We start from the raw sequence: 17,918 nt of genomic DNA, 5'->3' as shown, positions 1-17,918 counted from the left end.
GATGTCCAGGGAGGAAGCGAATGCTGGTGATGTTTTCTGCTCATTGACATTCTGTCTTGGGCATGTGCAAGATGAACCAAATGAGAAAAAAACAGACTGCATTCTGAGCTTGCTATAGCAAGGAAGTCTGTCACCATCGCTTGTGTTTTGGCAGAGACTCAAAGGCAAGTCGAAGCCTAGGGGAAATTTATAGTGGAAAGAAGGGACAGCTTCAGGCGTGCCCTGATTGGAGGTTGATGGACCGGTGAAGCTGAAGGCAGGCTATCTGGAAGTGCGGCATCCTGTGTGATTGGTTAAGGAAGTACTTTTTGTTTTCTCTGGTCGGTCCAAGTTGAAAGTGGGAACAAAATTGAGCAGAATTGTCAGTTACTAATCAAGTCTTGGCCATTTGGAGCCAATTGTTCTGGAAGTTATTGCTGGACGTCCTGAATTGTCACTAGAGAGAGCCCCCTGGATTCCTGCCTGTCTAGCACACAGCAGGCTGGCTTGCTGGCTTGTTCATTGCAGCTAAGGGGTTTGGTTTCCTGGGCACGTGGCTGCAGGCTGTGGGTCAGAGTTCTCTTTTTATCTATGGTCTGGCCGTTGTCTGTGTGTTCGGTCTCTCAGGAGGACATTCCTACTAGGCGATGCAATTGCTAACCTGGGTTGTTAGTGACCACAGCATCCCAAACAAAACTGAGTTGGAATCTCTTTTCTTCTGCTGGATCCAGGAGGATCCTGTGCTAACTGTGATCACCTACGTGGGGCTCAGCCTCTCTCTGCTGTGCCTCCTCCTGGCAGCCCTCACCTTCCTCCTGTGCCGGCCCATCCAGAACACCAGCACCTCCCTGCACCTGCATCTCTCCATCTGTCTCTTCCTGGCCCACCTCCTCTTCCTCACAGGCATCGACCGGACGGAGCCCAAGGTAGGAGAAGTAGCCAAAACTCTTTCTTCTTTAAAAAACAGCTTTATGTGTTGCAGAAAAGTCTGTTACAGCTCAGTGTTACAGCTCGGTGTTACAGCTCAGTTGTAACAGCAACCTGGATCCGGGCCAGAGACCAAGCAGCACGTGGAGAGTTAGAGAACTCAGGTTTATTACGCCAGCGGGCCCAGAAGAGTTAACACTCCAAGCTCTGGACCCCGTCTGCAGGTTTACACAAGCTTTTATAGGCTACCAGTCTAGACTTTGTGACATTTTGTAAAATCATATGCAAATAAAGTATAATAAAAGTGACTAATTAGGAACAAGCTTTGTAGAAATGAACCAATGAGGAGTGAGAGAAATGGACCAATCAGGAGTTAGCTCAGGGAACCAAGATTTTTAGGGGCAAGTTCCACTTTCCTAGAAGTAAGCTGTTTCAGAGGCAAAAAGTGAGATAAAGCCGCTGGGCCAGGGAACCAGATGGTGACAGCAGGAGAGTAGTGGCCCTTCCTGGGGGTCCTGCTGGTCTTTTTTATGGGGCTTCCCACCTCATATTGAGATATAATTCACACCTATCTAATTTGCCCTTTAAAAACATACATATCAGCGGCTTTCAATATATTCACAGAGCCGTGTGCCCATCACCACAACCCATTTTTTTTCTTTTTGCTAAATCTGTTGCCACACAGAATGTTTAATTGCATTGTAGTTACCCTTACACACTTTCTCTCTCTCACTTCTCTCTCACTTTTTTTTTAGTTGAAGTATAGTCAGTTTACAGTGTTGGGTCAATTTCTGGTGTACAGCATAATGTTTCAATCACACATGTGCAGACATATATTCCCTTTTATATTCTTTTTCTTTCTAGGTTACTACAAGATATTGAATATAGTTCCCTGTACTGTACAGTAGAAACTTGTTTATCTATTTTATATATAGTAGTTAGTATCTGCAAATCTCAAGCTCCCAATTTATCCCTTCCCACCCCTTTTCCCCTGGTAACAAGTTTGTTTCCTATGTCTGTGAGTCTGTTTCTATGTTGCAGTTCATTTGTGTCTTTTTTTTTAAGATTCCACATATAAGTGATGTCATGTCATATGATAGCGTTTTTCTTTCTCCCCTCCCCCCCTCACTGAACTTGAAACATGATTCATTTTCATGTTTCTTCAGTGGCCTCAATGACACCCTGCCTGAGGCATGGAAACAGATCAAGGGGCTCCCTCCAATCCATCTGAGGGCCAGACTCTAAATAAAAGAAGCACATGCTTAGCAACACCTCCCACTCAGTGTGTCCAGAGGCAGCCTTAGTGACTAGCGGATGCTGGGATGGCCGTGCCCATCAAACGCTCCAGGGGCTCTCCTCTCCCCGCCCCTCCCCTCCAGGTGCTGTGCTCCGTCATTGCAGGTGGGCTGCACTACCTCTACTTGGCCTCCTTCACCTGGATGTTTCTCGAAGGGCTCCATCTCTTCCTCACCGTCAGGAACCTCAAGGTGGTCAACTACACCAGCGCAGGCAGATTCAAGAAGAGGTTCATGTACCCTGTTGGCTACGGGATCCCAGCAGTGATTGTGGCTGTGTCTGCAGGGGTCAATCCCCGTGGATACGGCACACCTTTGCAGTGAGTACGACGCTGAACTCATGCTGATGGGACCATGTGGACACAGCCGTCCCCGTGTGACAGTGAGGCAGAAAGGGAAAGTTGAGCTCATCCTGCCTCAGGTTGATAATAAACATGCTCACCATTTACTCTTCCTGCCCCCGTGTGAAGTGTTTCATAGACACCATTTCTCATCTCTCTCCAGGGAGGAGGGTAAAAGCTCAGTGGTAGAGCGCATGCGTGAAGTCCTGGGTTCAGTCCCCCACCACCTCCAGGAAAGAAAGAAAGAAAGAAAGAAAGAAAGAAAGAAAGAAAGAAAGAAAGAAAGAAAGAAAGAAAGAAAGAAAGAAAGAAAGAAAGAAAGAAAGAAAGAAAGAAAGAAAGAAAGAAAGAAAGAAAGAAAGAAAGAAAGAAAGGGAGGGAGGGAGGGAGGGAGAAAAAGAAAGAAAGAAAGAAAGAAAGAAAGAAAGAAAGAAAGAAAGAAAGAAAGAAAGAAAGAAAGAAAGAAAGAAAGAAAGAAAGAAAGGAAGGAAGGGAAGAAAGAAAGAAAGGAGGGAGGGTGGGAGGAAGGGGGGAGGGAGGGAAGGAATATTATCTTTCATGAAACAGCTACAGGGGAAAATACTCCTATTTATTTTGTAGGCTAAGTGAGGTTTAGAAACAGGGTGAATGACTGGTCTAAAGGAACACAGACAATAAACTTGGAAGGGCATGAATTCTGGGCTTGATTGCCTGGTTTCACGTTCAAGGTCCCTCACTCACTAGCCTGATGACTCTGGGGGAAGTTAGTTAAATTCTTTTCTGGGTTTTCTTATCTGTGAAATAAAGATAATGATAGTATCCACTTCATCATACTTAGACACAGTGCAAATGCTCTATAAATATTATCTATTACATATCATTTATTTTATCACATTACCTTTTTAAGTGCTACTAATATCGTTGTTTGGTTTTTATCAGTTGCTGGATCAACCTACAAAAAGGATTTATCCTGAGTTTCATAGGACCCATATCGGTAGTCATCCTGGTAGGTTTGTAGTATGTGTGTGTGTGTGTGTGTGTGTACGTGCTATGGGCACTAAATGTGTATACAGTATGTGTGCGTAGTTTGTAGTGTTCAACTTAATTTGAAGATCAAAACAGGTACTATCTTAACAGTCATTTGTTTCCTTTTAATTGCTGACATTTGAGCATATTGACTGGTTGATTTAAAAAGATCTTTGAGCCTATTTAAATGCTGATGTATAGAGAGGAAATCAGCCCTGTCTCTCTAGTACCTAGCATATCTCATGTACTTAATAAATCTTTCTTGAATAAGTGAATGAGTTGATGTGAGAAAAGACCATTGTTTGTATAATCAGTTTAACGTGATCTGGAGGAGATACCACTCATGTCCTTAAATTTTCTTCCATCTTTGTGCTTGTTCTACTGTTAGGATAAAGTCTGATGATTAGTCAGTATAGGCTAAAACATGCTGCAGCAACAAATAAGTCCTGACTTCTCAGTGGCTTAACACCACAAGTGTTTGTGTGTCTGTTCTTGCAAAGTCCACTGTGGATCAGGAGGCTCTTCCCCTTTAATTTTGTGGCTCTCTTATTCTGACACGTGGCCTCCTGGGTTGTTGCTGGAGGGGAAGAGAGCTGGAAGACTGTGTAGACCTCAGGCATACATCACTGCCACCAACATCCCACTCACTGGAATTCAGCCACGTGCTCCAGGCTATCTGAAATGAGCCTGGAGATGTCTGCCTGTGACCCATGTGCCCAAGGAAAGGAATTGATGGAGACATCACATTGCATTGTCCCTGGACCACCTGATCATCCATTCATAGTTCTTTTGTGGACTTCCAGGAGTGCTTAGCAGTATCATATAATATCCACAAGCCACTGAAATGAGTTTCAACATCTTCTAACTAAAAACTTCACACCTTTCCCATACCCACTCTCTATACCGACTGTAGGTATTTGTCCACAGCTGTTTGTGTTTTATGTGTTTTTTTTTCCTTTCAGATAAACTTAATCTTCTATTTGATAACCCTATGGATTTTGAGAGATCGACTTTCTTCCCTCAATAGAGATGTGTCCAAGATACAAAGCACAAGGTAAGACAGTTTTCGATAGTTAGACGGGCTTAGCATGAGTTGCATTTCTCTAGGATTTTTTTCTGACACTACGCAACATGGATTTTCCAGATATCCATGAAACTGAGTGTGTGTCTGGGGATGGAGATGAGTGTAGGTGGGAATAGGAGAAGGGAGGGAAGTGTTACTGAACACCTACTGTATGCATCAGACACTGTATTAGAAGCCTATGAAGCAAACATATGTATGCACATGAATGCCTGAAACATGATGCTGTACACCAGAAACTGACACACTGTAACTGAGTACCAGAAAAATAAATACACTGAGATAAAGCACGGATGTTCACAGACACAGCCAAAAAATATAAGCCTATGAAGTAAATACATTTATCCCACTAAACAGATGGAGGTTGAATACATTTAAGGGTGACAACAACCTATGTTAGAGGATGATTTCCACTCTACATAAGGATTCTTCCTTTTTCCTCTATATTCCTTGAAATCCAGGTCTAGCAAACTACAGTTCATGGACCAGATCTGGCCCTCTGTCTGTTTTTGCACAGCCTTTAAACTAAGAATGACTTCTGTGCTTTCAAATGGTTGGTAAAAATCAAAAGCAGAATATTTAGTGACATGGGAAAGTTATATGCCAATCAAGTTTCAGTGTCCATAAGAAAGCTGAATTGGAAAACCGCCACATGTATTTATGGAGAGTTAATCTATGGATGTTTTCCCACTACAATGATAGAATTGAGTAGTTGAGACAGGGACCCTGTGGCTCACACAGCTGAAAATAATTTCCTATCTGGCCCTTTGCACAAAAATGTACTAAACCCTGCTTTAAATAACAAGGCAACAATTATTGGACCTTATTTAAGGATACAATTAAATGCAACCACATAAACAGTCATTTATAGAGAGTTGGCTGATATGTCAGGAACCAGTATTAAAAGAGGATCAACCCTAAAATCATGTGTATTTGACAAATAATAAATGCTGGAGAGAGTGTGGACAAAAGGGAACCCTCCTACACTGCTGGTGGGAATGTAAATTGCTGCAGCCACTATGGGAAACAGTATGGAGATTCCTTAAAAAAACTAATGATAGACTTGCCACATGGTCCAGCAATCCCATTCCTGGGCATATATCTGGAGCAAACTCTAATTTGAAAAGATACATGCACCCCAATGTTCACAGCAGCACTGTTTACAATGGCCAGGACATGGAAACAACCTAAACGTCCATCAACAGATGATTGGATAAATAAGTTATGGCATATTTATACCATGGAATACTACTCAGCCATAAAAAAGAATAAAAGAATGCCATTTGCAGCAATATGGATGGGCCTGGAGATTGTCATACTAAGTGAAGTAAGCAAGTAGAGAAAGAAAAATACTGTATGGTATCACTTACATGGGGAATCTGAAAAAATGACACAAACAAACTTATTTACAAAACAGAGACAGACTCACAGACATAGAAAACAAACTTATGGTTACCAGTGGGGAAGTGGGTGGGAAGGGTTAAATTGGGAGCTTGGGATTTGCAGATACAAATTACTATATATAAAATAGATAACCAACAAGGTTCTACTGTACAGCACAGGGAACTATATTCAGTATCTTAGAATAGCCCATGATGAAAAAGAATATGAAAAGGAATATATATGTATGTATTTATGACTGAATCACTATGCTGTACCCCAGAAACTAACACAACATTGTAAATTGACTATACTTCAATTTTTTAAATGTATATTTGAACCCTTAAGATTAATGAGAAAATTCAGAGAGACAGAACGTAGAATTGTTGTTGCCAGGGGCTGGAGGGAGAGAGAAATGGAAAGTTATTGTCTACTGGGAGCAAAGTTTTGGTTTTGCAGGTTGAAAAAAGCTCTGTCGATGGGAAGTGGTGGTGGTGGGATAACAGTGTGGATGTTCTTAGTGCTTCTGAACTGCATTTTAATATAGTTGTGATAAACTTTATGTGTCTTGCCACAAATTTTTAAGTCCTGATTAGACACCATTCCAGTTGCAAACATTCACATTAGAGGAATAGACCCAAGGAAGAAACACATGATCATTTATTACAAGAGTTTTCACATTTAAAGGGACAGCCAAATAAATATTGTACACACCACCAGAGTTTCTCCAAGTCCATCCCAGCTTGAGAAGAGCTCACCAGTAATTGTAGGGAAAGGCAGATGGGTACCTGAAGGCAGGACAACAGACTACTCAGGGGAGAAGGTGAAGAGGTTGGTGACTCTCCTTCTTGGTGTTACCAGGATGCTGACGTTTAAAGCCATTGCTCAGCTCTTCCTCTTGGGATGCTCCTGGTGTCTGGGCTTCCTTCTTGTTGAGCTTATAGAGGAACCATTCAGGTCGGTCATTGCCTATGCTTTCACCATCATCAACGTCCTGCAGGGGGTCTACATCTTCGTGGTCCACTGCCTCCTCAGTCAGCAGGTAACGTGAACCGCCACGTCTTCTCCCCAGCTCCCCGCTACAGTCCCTTCCCGTTGCTCACACGGCTCATCCTCCTCTCCCACATTCGAGCCCTCCTTTCTGTCGCCTACATAACTGATGGCCTGTTCCCATTTTTCCCATTCCTCCTATTCTCCACTGAGTCTAGGGAGTTCATGCCTCTGTTTTCCAAGTTTCCAGTTTCCCGATACATGAAAATGCAGTGGGGATTGGATGGTAGCTTTCCCGTTCATCCTCCCTGGGTCAGAAATATGGGGTCTGAAAGTAACAACACAAAGGTTTGGGGGACAATGGTTTCCATTTCTTAATATCCAAATTATATTTTAATGATTATTACAAACCTGGCTTTGAGAGGATGCAGTGGCTGCTTCCTGAAGAGGGAAGAAATCAGAAACAAGACAGAGCATAAGCAGACATTGAATTACCATCTGTGATTTGCACCATGGGGAAAAATGTAGGCAACATTAGACAACCACGTGAGGCTTCTTTAGACTTGAGAGCGAGGGGCTTAAGGTGGGTGGGAGTCAGCCAGGCAAAGAAGGGAAGGAAAGCTGGTGTGGAAACTTGTAAGAGTTCCAGAACCCAAAGAAGGGCAGTGCTGTGAGCATAGGACAGAGTGGTGGGGTGACGGTCCAGATGTCAGCGTTGGCTGGACCACATAAGACTTTTTAAGCAGTGATTTTGCATTGCATTTGGACCAGATAAATAGGTAGCTATAGCTAAGTTTCGCTCCATAGGGGATGTATAATTTTGCATTTTGACTAGTAATGAGTAAGAATCCTTGTTTTCAGGGGTTGGGTGTGTAAGTAAGTGGTAGAGCATGTGCTTGGTGTGCATGAGGTCTGGGGTTCAATCCCCAGTGCCTCTGTTAAGGTGGGGGAAAAAAATCCTTGTTTTCCTCCAGAAGCACCAATGGAGGGTTTCATCCAAGCTTTGAACAACCAAAGAGAAATAGAGAAATGCAAACTAAAAGTACACTGACAGATGAGATAATATAAAATATTATATAGAAACATATAAAATATTATATCATGTATCAGTGATTCCTCTTACTATGAATGATCTTGTTTATCTTTTCACATATTTAAAGGTCATTTCTTTCCTCTTCATCATTTTTCTATTGGTGTTGGCCCTTTGTCCTCTTGATTTCTAGGAGCTCTTTACATGTTAAAGACACAAGCTCTTTGTCTTTGATAAGTTACTGATACTTTTTTTCAGTTTGTTGTTGTCCTTGAGATGTTAAGTCTTGAGAATTTATTTTATACCATGTTCTTTACAAGATAAGTCACTTCCCATGTGACCTCATCCTTTGTTCCCCACACACACTTCCTTCCAAGAGAGACCATGGTTTCCTCTGCCTCTACTGTTGATTTATTTTGCGTGTGTCTTTTTTCATTATCATGTCACTAAGAGGAGGGGGTTCGTACAATTTGGTCTCAGCAACTTTCTGCACTTGATCAAACTTCAGTTATGTTCTTGGCTTGTCTCTAATGAGTACAAACACATAAACATATAAACCTGCCACTATCTACGCTTCTCTCTCCTGGTTTTCCAAATGTCTGGGTAGACAGGACATATTCTCCTAGACTCGCTAGCTTAACAAGATTATATTGCTACTGAATTTTAAGTTACAGATCATATCTCTACAAACCTAACAAATGTATTTTCTATATATGTATCAGGGAACATAATTGCATTCATTTCCTAGTGCTGCTATAATAAGTCACTGCATACTAACTGGCTTAAATAATACAAATGTATTATCTTAAAACTCTGGAGGGCAGAACTCTCACTGGACTACAGTCTATGTGTCGCAGGTCTGTGTTTCTTCTAGAGGCTCTCAGGGAAAATCTGTTCCCTTGCCTCCTCTGGTATCTAGCAGCTGCCTGCATCCCCTGGCTCATGGCCTCTTCCTTCAAAGCTGGCTATCGTATCTCTCTGTCCTCTGCTTCTCTCTTCTCGTCTACTTCTCTGATGCTCCTGCCCATTCTTTCCCTAATCAGGACCCCTGAGAATATATTGTCTCACCCAGATCATTCACGATAATCTCCCCATCTCAAGAGCCTTCACTTAATCCCATCTGCCAAGACCCATTGCCGTGGAAGGCAACATATTCCTATGTTAAGTGAATTAAGATGTGGATTGACTCTTAGATGTGGGGGTCATTATTCTCTGTACCACAAATCCATAGGATGTTTCCTTTTTCCCAAACACCATATCTCCCTATGGATTAATACGACCCACCACGAAGAAGACCTAGAATACGCATTAGGTATGGTTTTATGTGACATTTTAATTTTGTTATTTCAGCAGCCATTTAGAAAGAGCTATTAAGTTACCAGGGTTGCTCTGAGAGATTGGCTGGTGGCTATTGGCTCCAGAAAATCTGCCAGAAATTAATATGCTTGCATTGATTTGTGTTGAAATCTATAACCCCATTCAGATGAGTTTCTAGTGATTTGCTGGATTCAGAGACAGAAAAGGACTCTGAGCCTAACCTCTGTCGTATATTTTATCAGCGTCAAGGTTTAAGCCTAAGACCTAAAATTTGCATTTATTTGCATTTCTCATTTAGTTTTTTCTTTTTAAAGACTTCATTTGCATTTTATTTTTTTTTTACTCTCCATCTTGTATGAAGAAAACAGAGTAGGTCTTCCTTAAATGAGACTCATTTTTCTGAAGCTAACATTTTTACCAAAAAAATTTTTTTAAACAATACTCTGATAATATTCTGAGCATGTCTTTCTCCTAACAACTGAAAGGACTGGAAACATTAACGTCGTTTTACAAAGGAAACGTAAGACTGGTCAGGTAAGCAACTTGGTCAAACTCGGTGAAAATCATTCCATAGAGACATCCTACCATTTGTGCTCCCAAAAATCCAAGCACAGACTCCATACATCCTACTCATCTTGGCGCTGGTGCCTTATCTCCAGTGACGGGGGTCACTCTGTCCTCCTGGTACAGGAGATGGGAGGAAAATATCTCTCCTTCACAAAGGGAAATTTATGCCCCCGTTTTAGGCAAATGAGGGGAGGGCAGAGAAATCTTCTTGCATTTATTGATTCTCAGTTGTCTTGAGCTCAAAATTATCCATGTGCCAAAGTGGCTTATTTGTGAACCCCCTTCGGGATCTCTGCTGAGCACAATACTCAAAATCCATTAGCGCACATGCGTTGAATGAAGGAATACGCCTGCGCAATGAGAGACTAAAATCAACAAAGAATCCCAATTCACACGTATTCAATATCTGTTCAGCTAAACGATGGATGTCTGCTGTGTACTGGGCTCTGTGCATAGAAAGAATTCTTCCTCTGAAAAGTTAAGGAGTTAAACCCATAATGTCATTAGGTAGAGGCATAAATTAAGGTTGAATATCCATCATGGCTATCCATTTGACCAAGTTCAATAAGACCCAGAAAGAAAGAGATTAAAAAATCAGATCTCAGGGAGGAGGGTATAGCTCGGTGGTAGAGTGCGTGCCTAGCATGCACGGGGTCCTGGGTTCAGTCCCCAGTACCTCCACCAAAAGAAGTAGGTAAATAAATAAATGAACCTAATCACCTCCCCCCCACCAAAAAGAAAAATTGGATCTCAACTTCCAGGTCAGTGTTTCTACTAAGCAAGATTTGAAAATGTATTGATTTTCATTTAATTACTAAATTATTTATCTTGTCATTTGAGGTTGCTCTGTTAAGAGGAGGTCGCAATTCTCAGTGGTTACAGAAAAGTGCTCAGGTTCTTAGTCATACATCAGTGCTGTGTGATCGTTAGCGTAAATAATGCACAAATAATATCTCTTACCCACTCTTGGATAAAACTCTTGAATATAGCCTATATGAACCATTGGCAAAGATTAATGGAGGAAAAAAAGCCCTATTTTTTGGTAGCATCCTTTTGTAGTCTTCGTGCCTATAGCAGGAAAGCATTTAAAGGCAAGATTTTCAGTTACAATCTTTTTCAGGTGAGAGAGGAGTATGCCAAGTGGTTTAGGATGATGAGTAAAGTGCCCGAATCCGATAGCTACGTCCTGTCCAGCTCCACCGCCCACACCCACGTGGTAAGGCGATCCCTCTCCCCGTCCGTGCGGTTTCTTTTTTGTGTTTATTTTTCTAAATTTCTTTTGTTTATTTGTGTGTGGTGGGGGTAATTAGGCTTTTATTTATTTGTTTGTTTGTTTGTTTCAATGGCGGCACTGGGGATTGAACCCAGGACCTCGTGCATGCTAAGCAGGCGCTCTGCCCCTGAGCTGTATGTACCCTCCCCCCCACCATGCTGTTTCCTAGTTGGAGATGCTCTCTCCTGCCTGCAGCTGGGTCTGCCACCCCGATAGTGATGGAGTCACACAGTGATTCTTGGTAGAGGAACCTGTTAGCATTTCTGTCTCAGCTGAGTATCTCCCACCTGACTGTGAGCGCCCCTACGTGGGGGGATGGTACTACACTGTCTGCACACCGAATTATTTTGCTTTTCTAGAATATGGTTCTATGTGAGTCCAAATCTTGGAGTTATAGAAACATGAATGAAAGTCTTCCTTGGTTACATGAGATTGGTTCATGAGTTCTACAAGGTTGCCAAACAGGTGTTTTATTATGGTTTCCTATGAGCCAAAACCATGCACACATTTTGTAATCCTCCAAAGGGTCCATGGGATTCTGGACTTTCCCAAAGTATTTGTCAAACTTTTTTTTTTCCTGTTGAAAACGTCTTTACACTTTGTGGAACACTGATGTTTGAAAGAGCATAATTTAAGGATTGGTATACGCAAAATAGTACATGAAGAAAGAGATAAGATGCTACAAGCCGCTTCTTTTATTTGATAATGATGATGGGAAAAATGAAGGAAGGGTTATATTGATGGGTTTAGATGAGATTTCAGAGCAGGAGACCTAGGTTTCAGTGCTACTTCTGCAGTGAATTTGGTATGACTTTGAGGTCAGCCTCCTTATTGGTGAGATGAGAGGACCAGACCCCATCATCTTATCCTTACTCTCCAATCTTTGACTTTCTGAGATACAAAAAGCAAACTTAAGAACATTAAGCCTGGAAGAAAGACCCTCAGACTTTACCTGGGATCTGCACGTTAAAATGAATCTCATCCTTTTGCCAGGAAATTCCCAATGAATGATTTCTAAAAATGACTTTACTGAATATTTCAACATTAATTCTCTTTATGTCTCTCCCACAAACTCACGTATGGCTCCTTGATGGAAAAGACATCCAATTTTAGGGGGAAAAGAAGCAATACTTCAGACTGAAAATTTCAGGCCACTCCGTGTCATCATCCCAACCATCCTGGAGAAAGAATCAGTCGTGTTACTCAAACATCCATGAGAACCGCTTCATGGTCCAGGAGAATTGTTGGCAGAACGTATGCTTTGGTTGAATGATATTTTGTGCCTTGCTTCGCTTACAGCCCTTACGTTTTCAATTAAAGTATTTTACACGCAAACATATAGATCTTAACACATACATTTTGATGAGTTTTCAAATGTATATACTTGGATAACTATCCATCTTATCAAGCAAATCAAGATATAGAATGTTTGCATCACCCCTGAAAGTTCAATCGTTTATCCCATCTTCCACCCCTGAAGCAGTCACTCTTCTGATTTTTATCACAGTAGATTAGTTTTGCCAATCCTTTAAGTCCATAGACATGGAAATTCACAGGTATGTCCTCCTGGTATCTGCTATGTTTTGCTCATCGTGATTTTTTTTTTTTTTTTTTGCAATTCATCCATTTCATGCATATATTGTTAGTCTGATCCTTTTATTTGCTGGGTAGTATTTCACACTATTATGTCTTGCAATTTGTTTATCTATTCTCCTGCTCATGTACATTTGAGTTATTTTTTCTATCATAAATAAAGTTGCTATGAACATTCTTATGGCATTATTTTATTAATTTTTATGGCTGAGTAGTACTCCATTGTATAAATACACCACATCTTCTTTATCCAGTCATCTGTTGATGGACATTTAGGTTGCTTCTGCATCCTGGCTATTGTAAATAGTGCTGCTGTGAACATTGCGGTGCATGTGTCTTTTCAAAGTAGAGTTTTCTCCAGATATGTGCCCAGGATTGGGATTGCTAGATTATCTGGTAACTCTATTTTTAGTTTTGTAAGGAACCTCCATACTGTTCTCCATAGTTGGACTAGCCACGTTTTGAATGCTCAGTAGTGACATGTAGCCAATGGCTACCAGATTTGGGGGAAAAAAATCATTAAAACGTGTCTTTTCAGAGCAGTTCTAGATTTACAGAAAAGCTGAGTTGAAAGCACAAAGATTTCCCGTGTACTCCTCCCCTACCCCACCCCACAGTTTCCTCTTTACAGTGTCTTGTGCACCTTCTCTGCAGTTCTGTCCTGAAAGGGTTAAACAGAAACCCCAATATATGAGTGTTACCAGCATCCATCCCACATCACAGCGCTTGAAAACACAGTCAAAGGTCTGGCGCAGAAGAGTTTATACATTTGTTCAGGACTCATCAGAAACGCAGCTGCTGTTGAAATCAAAAATCTGTAACTTGGTTAAGAACTGAATAACACTTTGTTTCAAAAAGGACTTCCCTTGCCTCCCCGCTGCTGCCCAGACAGCAGGCAGGGATGGACAGGTCTGTCTCACTGAGCTTCCAGCCTTGAAAAGGGAAGACTAAAAAGAAAAAAACAGCAAAATGTTAAAAACTCTCTTCCCCACCTCCTCCGTTGGAAATAGCAAAGTCAGCGAGAAGCGAAGAAATAAACGATGGATGGTTCAGGGGTGGGGGGAGGAGAAAGCACAGGACAGGTGATGCAGAGAGCTTTGGTCCATCTCCACCAGTCCCCAAGGCACCACTCATCACAACCATCAAGCAGAAAATAAAGAAGTTAAAATGCACTTACTGCTGGAAAATGACACCTTTGCTAGGTCTCTGGTTCCTGCTATCTGGGAAAAACGTATAAAGGGGGAAAAAGTCACTAATCACCACACCTCCATCTGTGTACACACTGCGTTTCATTCTCAGAAAGCAGTTGGGATCAGCCAGTCTGCATGCAGAGAGGAAGCTACAGGAGCAGAATGGTAAAAATTAAGAGTAACGTATTAGAAGCCTCGCAAAGCCCAAAGTCCGTCTGCAAGGTGCGAGGCGTAAAGAGTGTAAACATGTCCTTACACTGTGTATTAAATCGTCATTTTCCAACTTATTGAAATGCTAACTTCATCATATACTGATCTTCAATATACACAAAAACCTGTGTCTAAACCCTCTGAATCACTCCCTCAATCGTTTGTATTTGATGATTCTCTTTCCTCCAGTAACAAACCTTACCGAATGTTTTGGTATATCACTTCTTCCATATTCCCCACCACAGTTCTTCGTTTTTCTTAAATGTTCTTATTTCTCCTTTTAAATTTTCTATTCTATGTGAATTTGAGAATCAACATTTCCATCTTTTCAAAACTACATCATGGTTCTAACTTTATTACAATGAATCACATGGTTAGGGTGAAAGTTACCTCTGTACAATGTGGTAAGCATTGATAAATTTGGCATTTTCCTATTAAAAACCAGAATTCTTATTTCCTTTCATAATGTATTATCATTTTTGTTTTATTTTCCCTATGTATTTGCTTTAAATGCACTGATTTTTATTTTTTCCATCCCTCTACTTGCTTTATTTTGCTCTTCTTTTTCTAATTTCTCAAGAGGAAACTTTCATTATGGATTTGAGACCTTTTCTACTTTCCAGTGTGTGCCTTTAGTGTTATAAATTGCACTCTTAGCACTGCTTTAGCTGCATCTCACAAATTGTGATACATTGTATGTTCATTTTTACTAATTTCTATGTATTTTTTACTTTCCTTGAGAGTTCAGACACTGCGGGATATTTATATTCTTTCATGTTTTAGTTATCACAATGATGCTAGAAAATGCTAGAATAAAATTGATTTAAAACTTTAGTAGGGAAAATGATGTGGGAGAAAGGGAAGTTCTGTGCACTGTTGGTGGGAATGTAAATTGGTGCAGCCATTAAGGAAAACAGTATGGAGGTTCTCAAAAAATTAAAAATAGCACTGCCATGTGAACCAGCAGTCCCACTTCTGGGTAAATATCTGAACAAGACAAAAGTCACTATTCTGAATAGTCATCTACACCTCCATCTTCACTGCAGCATTATTTACAATAGTCAAGACATGGAAATGACCTAAATATCAAAAGATGAATGGATAAAGAAAATATAATTCTACATTTTATACATATATATGTATGTGTACACATGCTCATATCCATACACACACACACACATATGTACATACTCTTTAGCCATAAAAAAAAATTAGAAAATCTTGCCGTCTGCAACAACGTGGATGGCTTGTTGAGGGCGTTACACTAAGTGAAATAAGCCAGAGAAAGACAAATACTGGAGGATCTCATTTATATGCGGAACCTAAAAAAATTTTTTGTATTTTTAAAATCTCATAGAAAAAGGTATCATATGTGTGGTTACCAGAGGTGGAGAATTGGTGGGAGGAGAAATAGGATGAAGGCTGTCAAAGGCACAAACTTCCAGTTATAAGATGAATAATTACCAGGGATGTAATGTACAATGTGATGACTACAGTTAACGCTGCTGAATGATATCTATGAAAGTGTTAAGAAGGTAAACTCTAATTCTCATCTCAGGAACAAAGCATTTTCTTACATCTTTTTTTTTTTTTTTTTTTTTTTTTTTTTTAGTATACGAAATGATGGATCTTAAAGTTATTGGGGTAATCATTTCATGATATGTATGTCATGTAATTACACTGCACGCTCTAAATAGTGTTGTATGTCAATGATATCCCATAAAACCAGAAAAAAATTGAAGATAAAAAGTGCAAAATTATAAATGAAAAAGGACAAATTACACTGTTTTTCTTTTAGAATTACTTTATTAAATCATAAATGTACAACTGCTTCTTAACTCTACACATGAACTTTTTAAAGGAATACATTATGTCTTATTACACCATAATTCTGGCTAATAGTTTTTCAAAACTTTGAGAAAACCCTTTAAAACAGTTTTACATGTCACCCAAAATGCATACATTTAACATTATCAAAAGAAGAATGCTTCTACCTTCTTACAGAGACTCCTAGAAAGAAACAATTAAGAGCCTAAGAAACTGTCACAATGGCATTTTTTTCTAACAATCTTTCCTCCTCGGTCAGGTAATGTTATTAAATAATCCAACCCATTCACAAAATGCCTCTCTGCATCTGCTTTTGTGTCTTCTGCTACATCACCGCATAATTATGCATGAGTGAGATGTGTTGCCTTAACATGGTTGTTTCCATAACCTGAAGCCATTCTGTGACCTCTGGGCTCTCATCCTCTCCTATTAATACACTGAAGCCCATGGCAAATAGGAAGAAGCTCAATATGCACTTCTCCCTCCATAACCCTCACTTCCTCCACCATATGGTCCCCTCATGTTCCTGCCAACACCAAAGTTCCCATTCTTCATTGGACCGTAATTACAAGGTTGCTGGTTATAATTCCCAAAATCACTGTAATTCCCACTTTCGTAACTTTCACCTCCATAGCTGTCAGAACCACCTCCAGAGCCCCCAGCCTGGTTGTCATATCCAGGTCCTCCACCACCATGTCCTCCTCCTCCTCCACTGCCGGGGATACCTCCAAAACTCCCACCTCCAGGTCCTCCTCCATAACCATAATAACCATCCCTAAATCCAGGACCACTTCCATGTCCATCAAACCCTCCTCTAAAATTCCTTCCTTGTCCTGGTCCAAAATTTCCATCACCACCAGGAGAATCTCCAAAACCAAAATTACCTCCTCTTCCACTTTTAGAACTTTGGATTTCCTGCATTTCTTGTCTAGACAAAGCCTTGCCTACTTCCACATGATGACCATTGATGGTGTGGTGTTTCTGCAACACAATCTTATCCACGGGGTCATGGTCATCAAAAGTAACAAATCCAAAGCCTCTTTTCTTTCTAGACCACCTATCAGTAATTATCTCAATGCTATCAATTTTTCCGTATTTCTCAAAGTAATCCCTAAGATGATGTTCCTCGGTATCTTCCTTAATTCCACCAACAAACAGCTTCTTGACCGCTGCATGAGCCCCCGGCTTTCCAGACTCCCCTCTTGCAATAGCACGTTTGGGGTCCACCACTCTCCCATCAATTGAATGGGGTCTGGCAGCCATGGCGGCATCGACCTCGGCCGTGGAGGAGAAGGTCACGAAACCAAATCCTCTGGATCGTTTGCTTGCAGGATCCCTCATTACCACGCAGTCTGCAAGGTTCCCCCACTGCTGGTAGTAGTTCCTCAGACTTTCTTCTGTGGTTTCGGAGCTCAAGCGACCAATAAAGAGTTTCCGGAGCTGTTCCTTTTCTCTCGTGTCCCCCTTCACAGCGGCCGATCTCAAAGTCGGCTCCATCGCGGACCCTGTGGCTTCCGCGAGATTTCCGACTCCTCGCCGCTGGGGCGGACAAGGGAGATCTCGCGAGATGAAGGCAGACGAACCGGCCCCCGCCCTGCGGCGAGGCCGTCCGCTGGTCCGGGAGCGGCGCCTGCGGGAAGCGCCTGCGGGGGAACCCGGCGCTGCTGCTCCTGCCTCTGCCGCCGCGGCCGCCCTTGAATCAGTCTCGAGCTCCTTTCAGTTTTCCTGCAAAACACCGTTCCACAGAGTGACCTTCCTGATACAGTCATCAAAATCAGTATTACATTTTCTCTGTTAATTTTTTCAGTTCACGTATGTGTATTATTATCTGTTTTTTTATATTATTTTTCTCACTAAGTTGGATCCTTAGTGACGGGAAGACTAACGTGGACTTCAGTGCTTTTACACTGACA

General features: G+C 41.2%; 1 protein-coding gene and 1 pseudogene across 1 annotated transcript in view; one reads left to right on the top strand and one right to left on the bottom strand.

The window, feature by feature from the left end:
• LOC105078400 (adhesion G protein-coupled receptor E3-like) overlaps positions 1-12,935 on the top strand; it is a 35,740-nt gene extending 22,805 nt beyond the window's left edge. Inside the window, exons 11-17 of the mRNA XM_010966949.3 lie at positions 711-905; positions 2,286-2,521; positions 3,461-3,527; positions 4,510-4,601; positions 6,870-7,050; positions 11,033-11,128; positions 12,285-12,935. Of these exons, the coding sequence (XP_010965251.3) occupies positions 711-905; positions 2,286-2,521; positions 3,461-3,527; positions 4,510-4,601; positions 6,870-7,050; positions 11,033-11,128; positions 12,285-12,326 (909 nt within the window). The 3' untranslated portion in view covers positions 12,327-12,935. The remainder of the gene's footprint in view (positions 1-710; positions 906-2,285; positions 2,522-3,460; positions 3,528-4,509; positions 4,602-6,869; positions 7,051-11,032; positions 11,129-12,284) is intronic.
• Positions 12,936-16,012: 3,077 nt separating this feature from the next.
• Positions 16,013-17,538, bottom strand: LOC105078401 (heterogeneous nuclear ribonucleoproteins A2/B1 pseudogene; annotated as a pseudogene).
• Positions 17,539-17,918: the final 380 nt, after the last annotated feature.

This window comes from Camelus bactrianus, chromosome 22, assembly GCF_048773025.1.
Source record: "Camelus bactrianus isolate YW-2024 breed Bactrian camel chromosome 22, ASM4877302v1, whole genome shotgun sequence".
NCBI classification, from domain to species: domain Eukaryota; kingdom Metazoa; phylum Chordata; class Mammalia; order Artiodactyla; family Camelidae; genus Camelus; species Camelus bactrianus.
The sequence above is the reverse complement of the archived record's forward strand: the minus strand, read 5'-3'. Positions and strand labels throughout refer to the sequence as shown.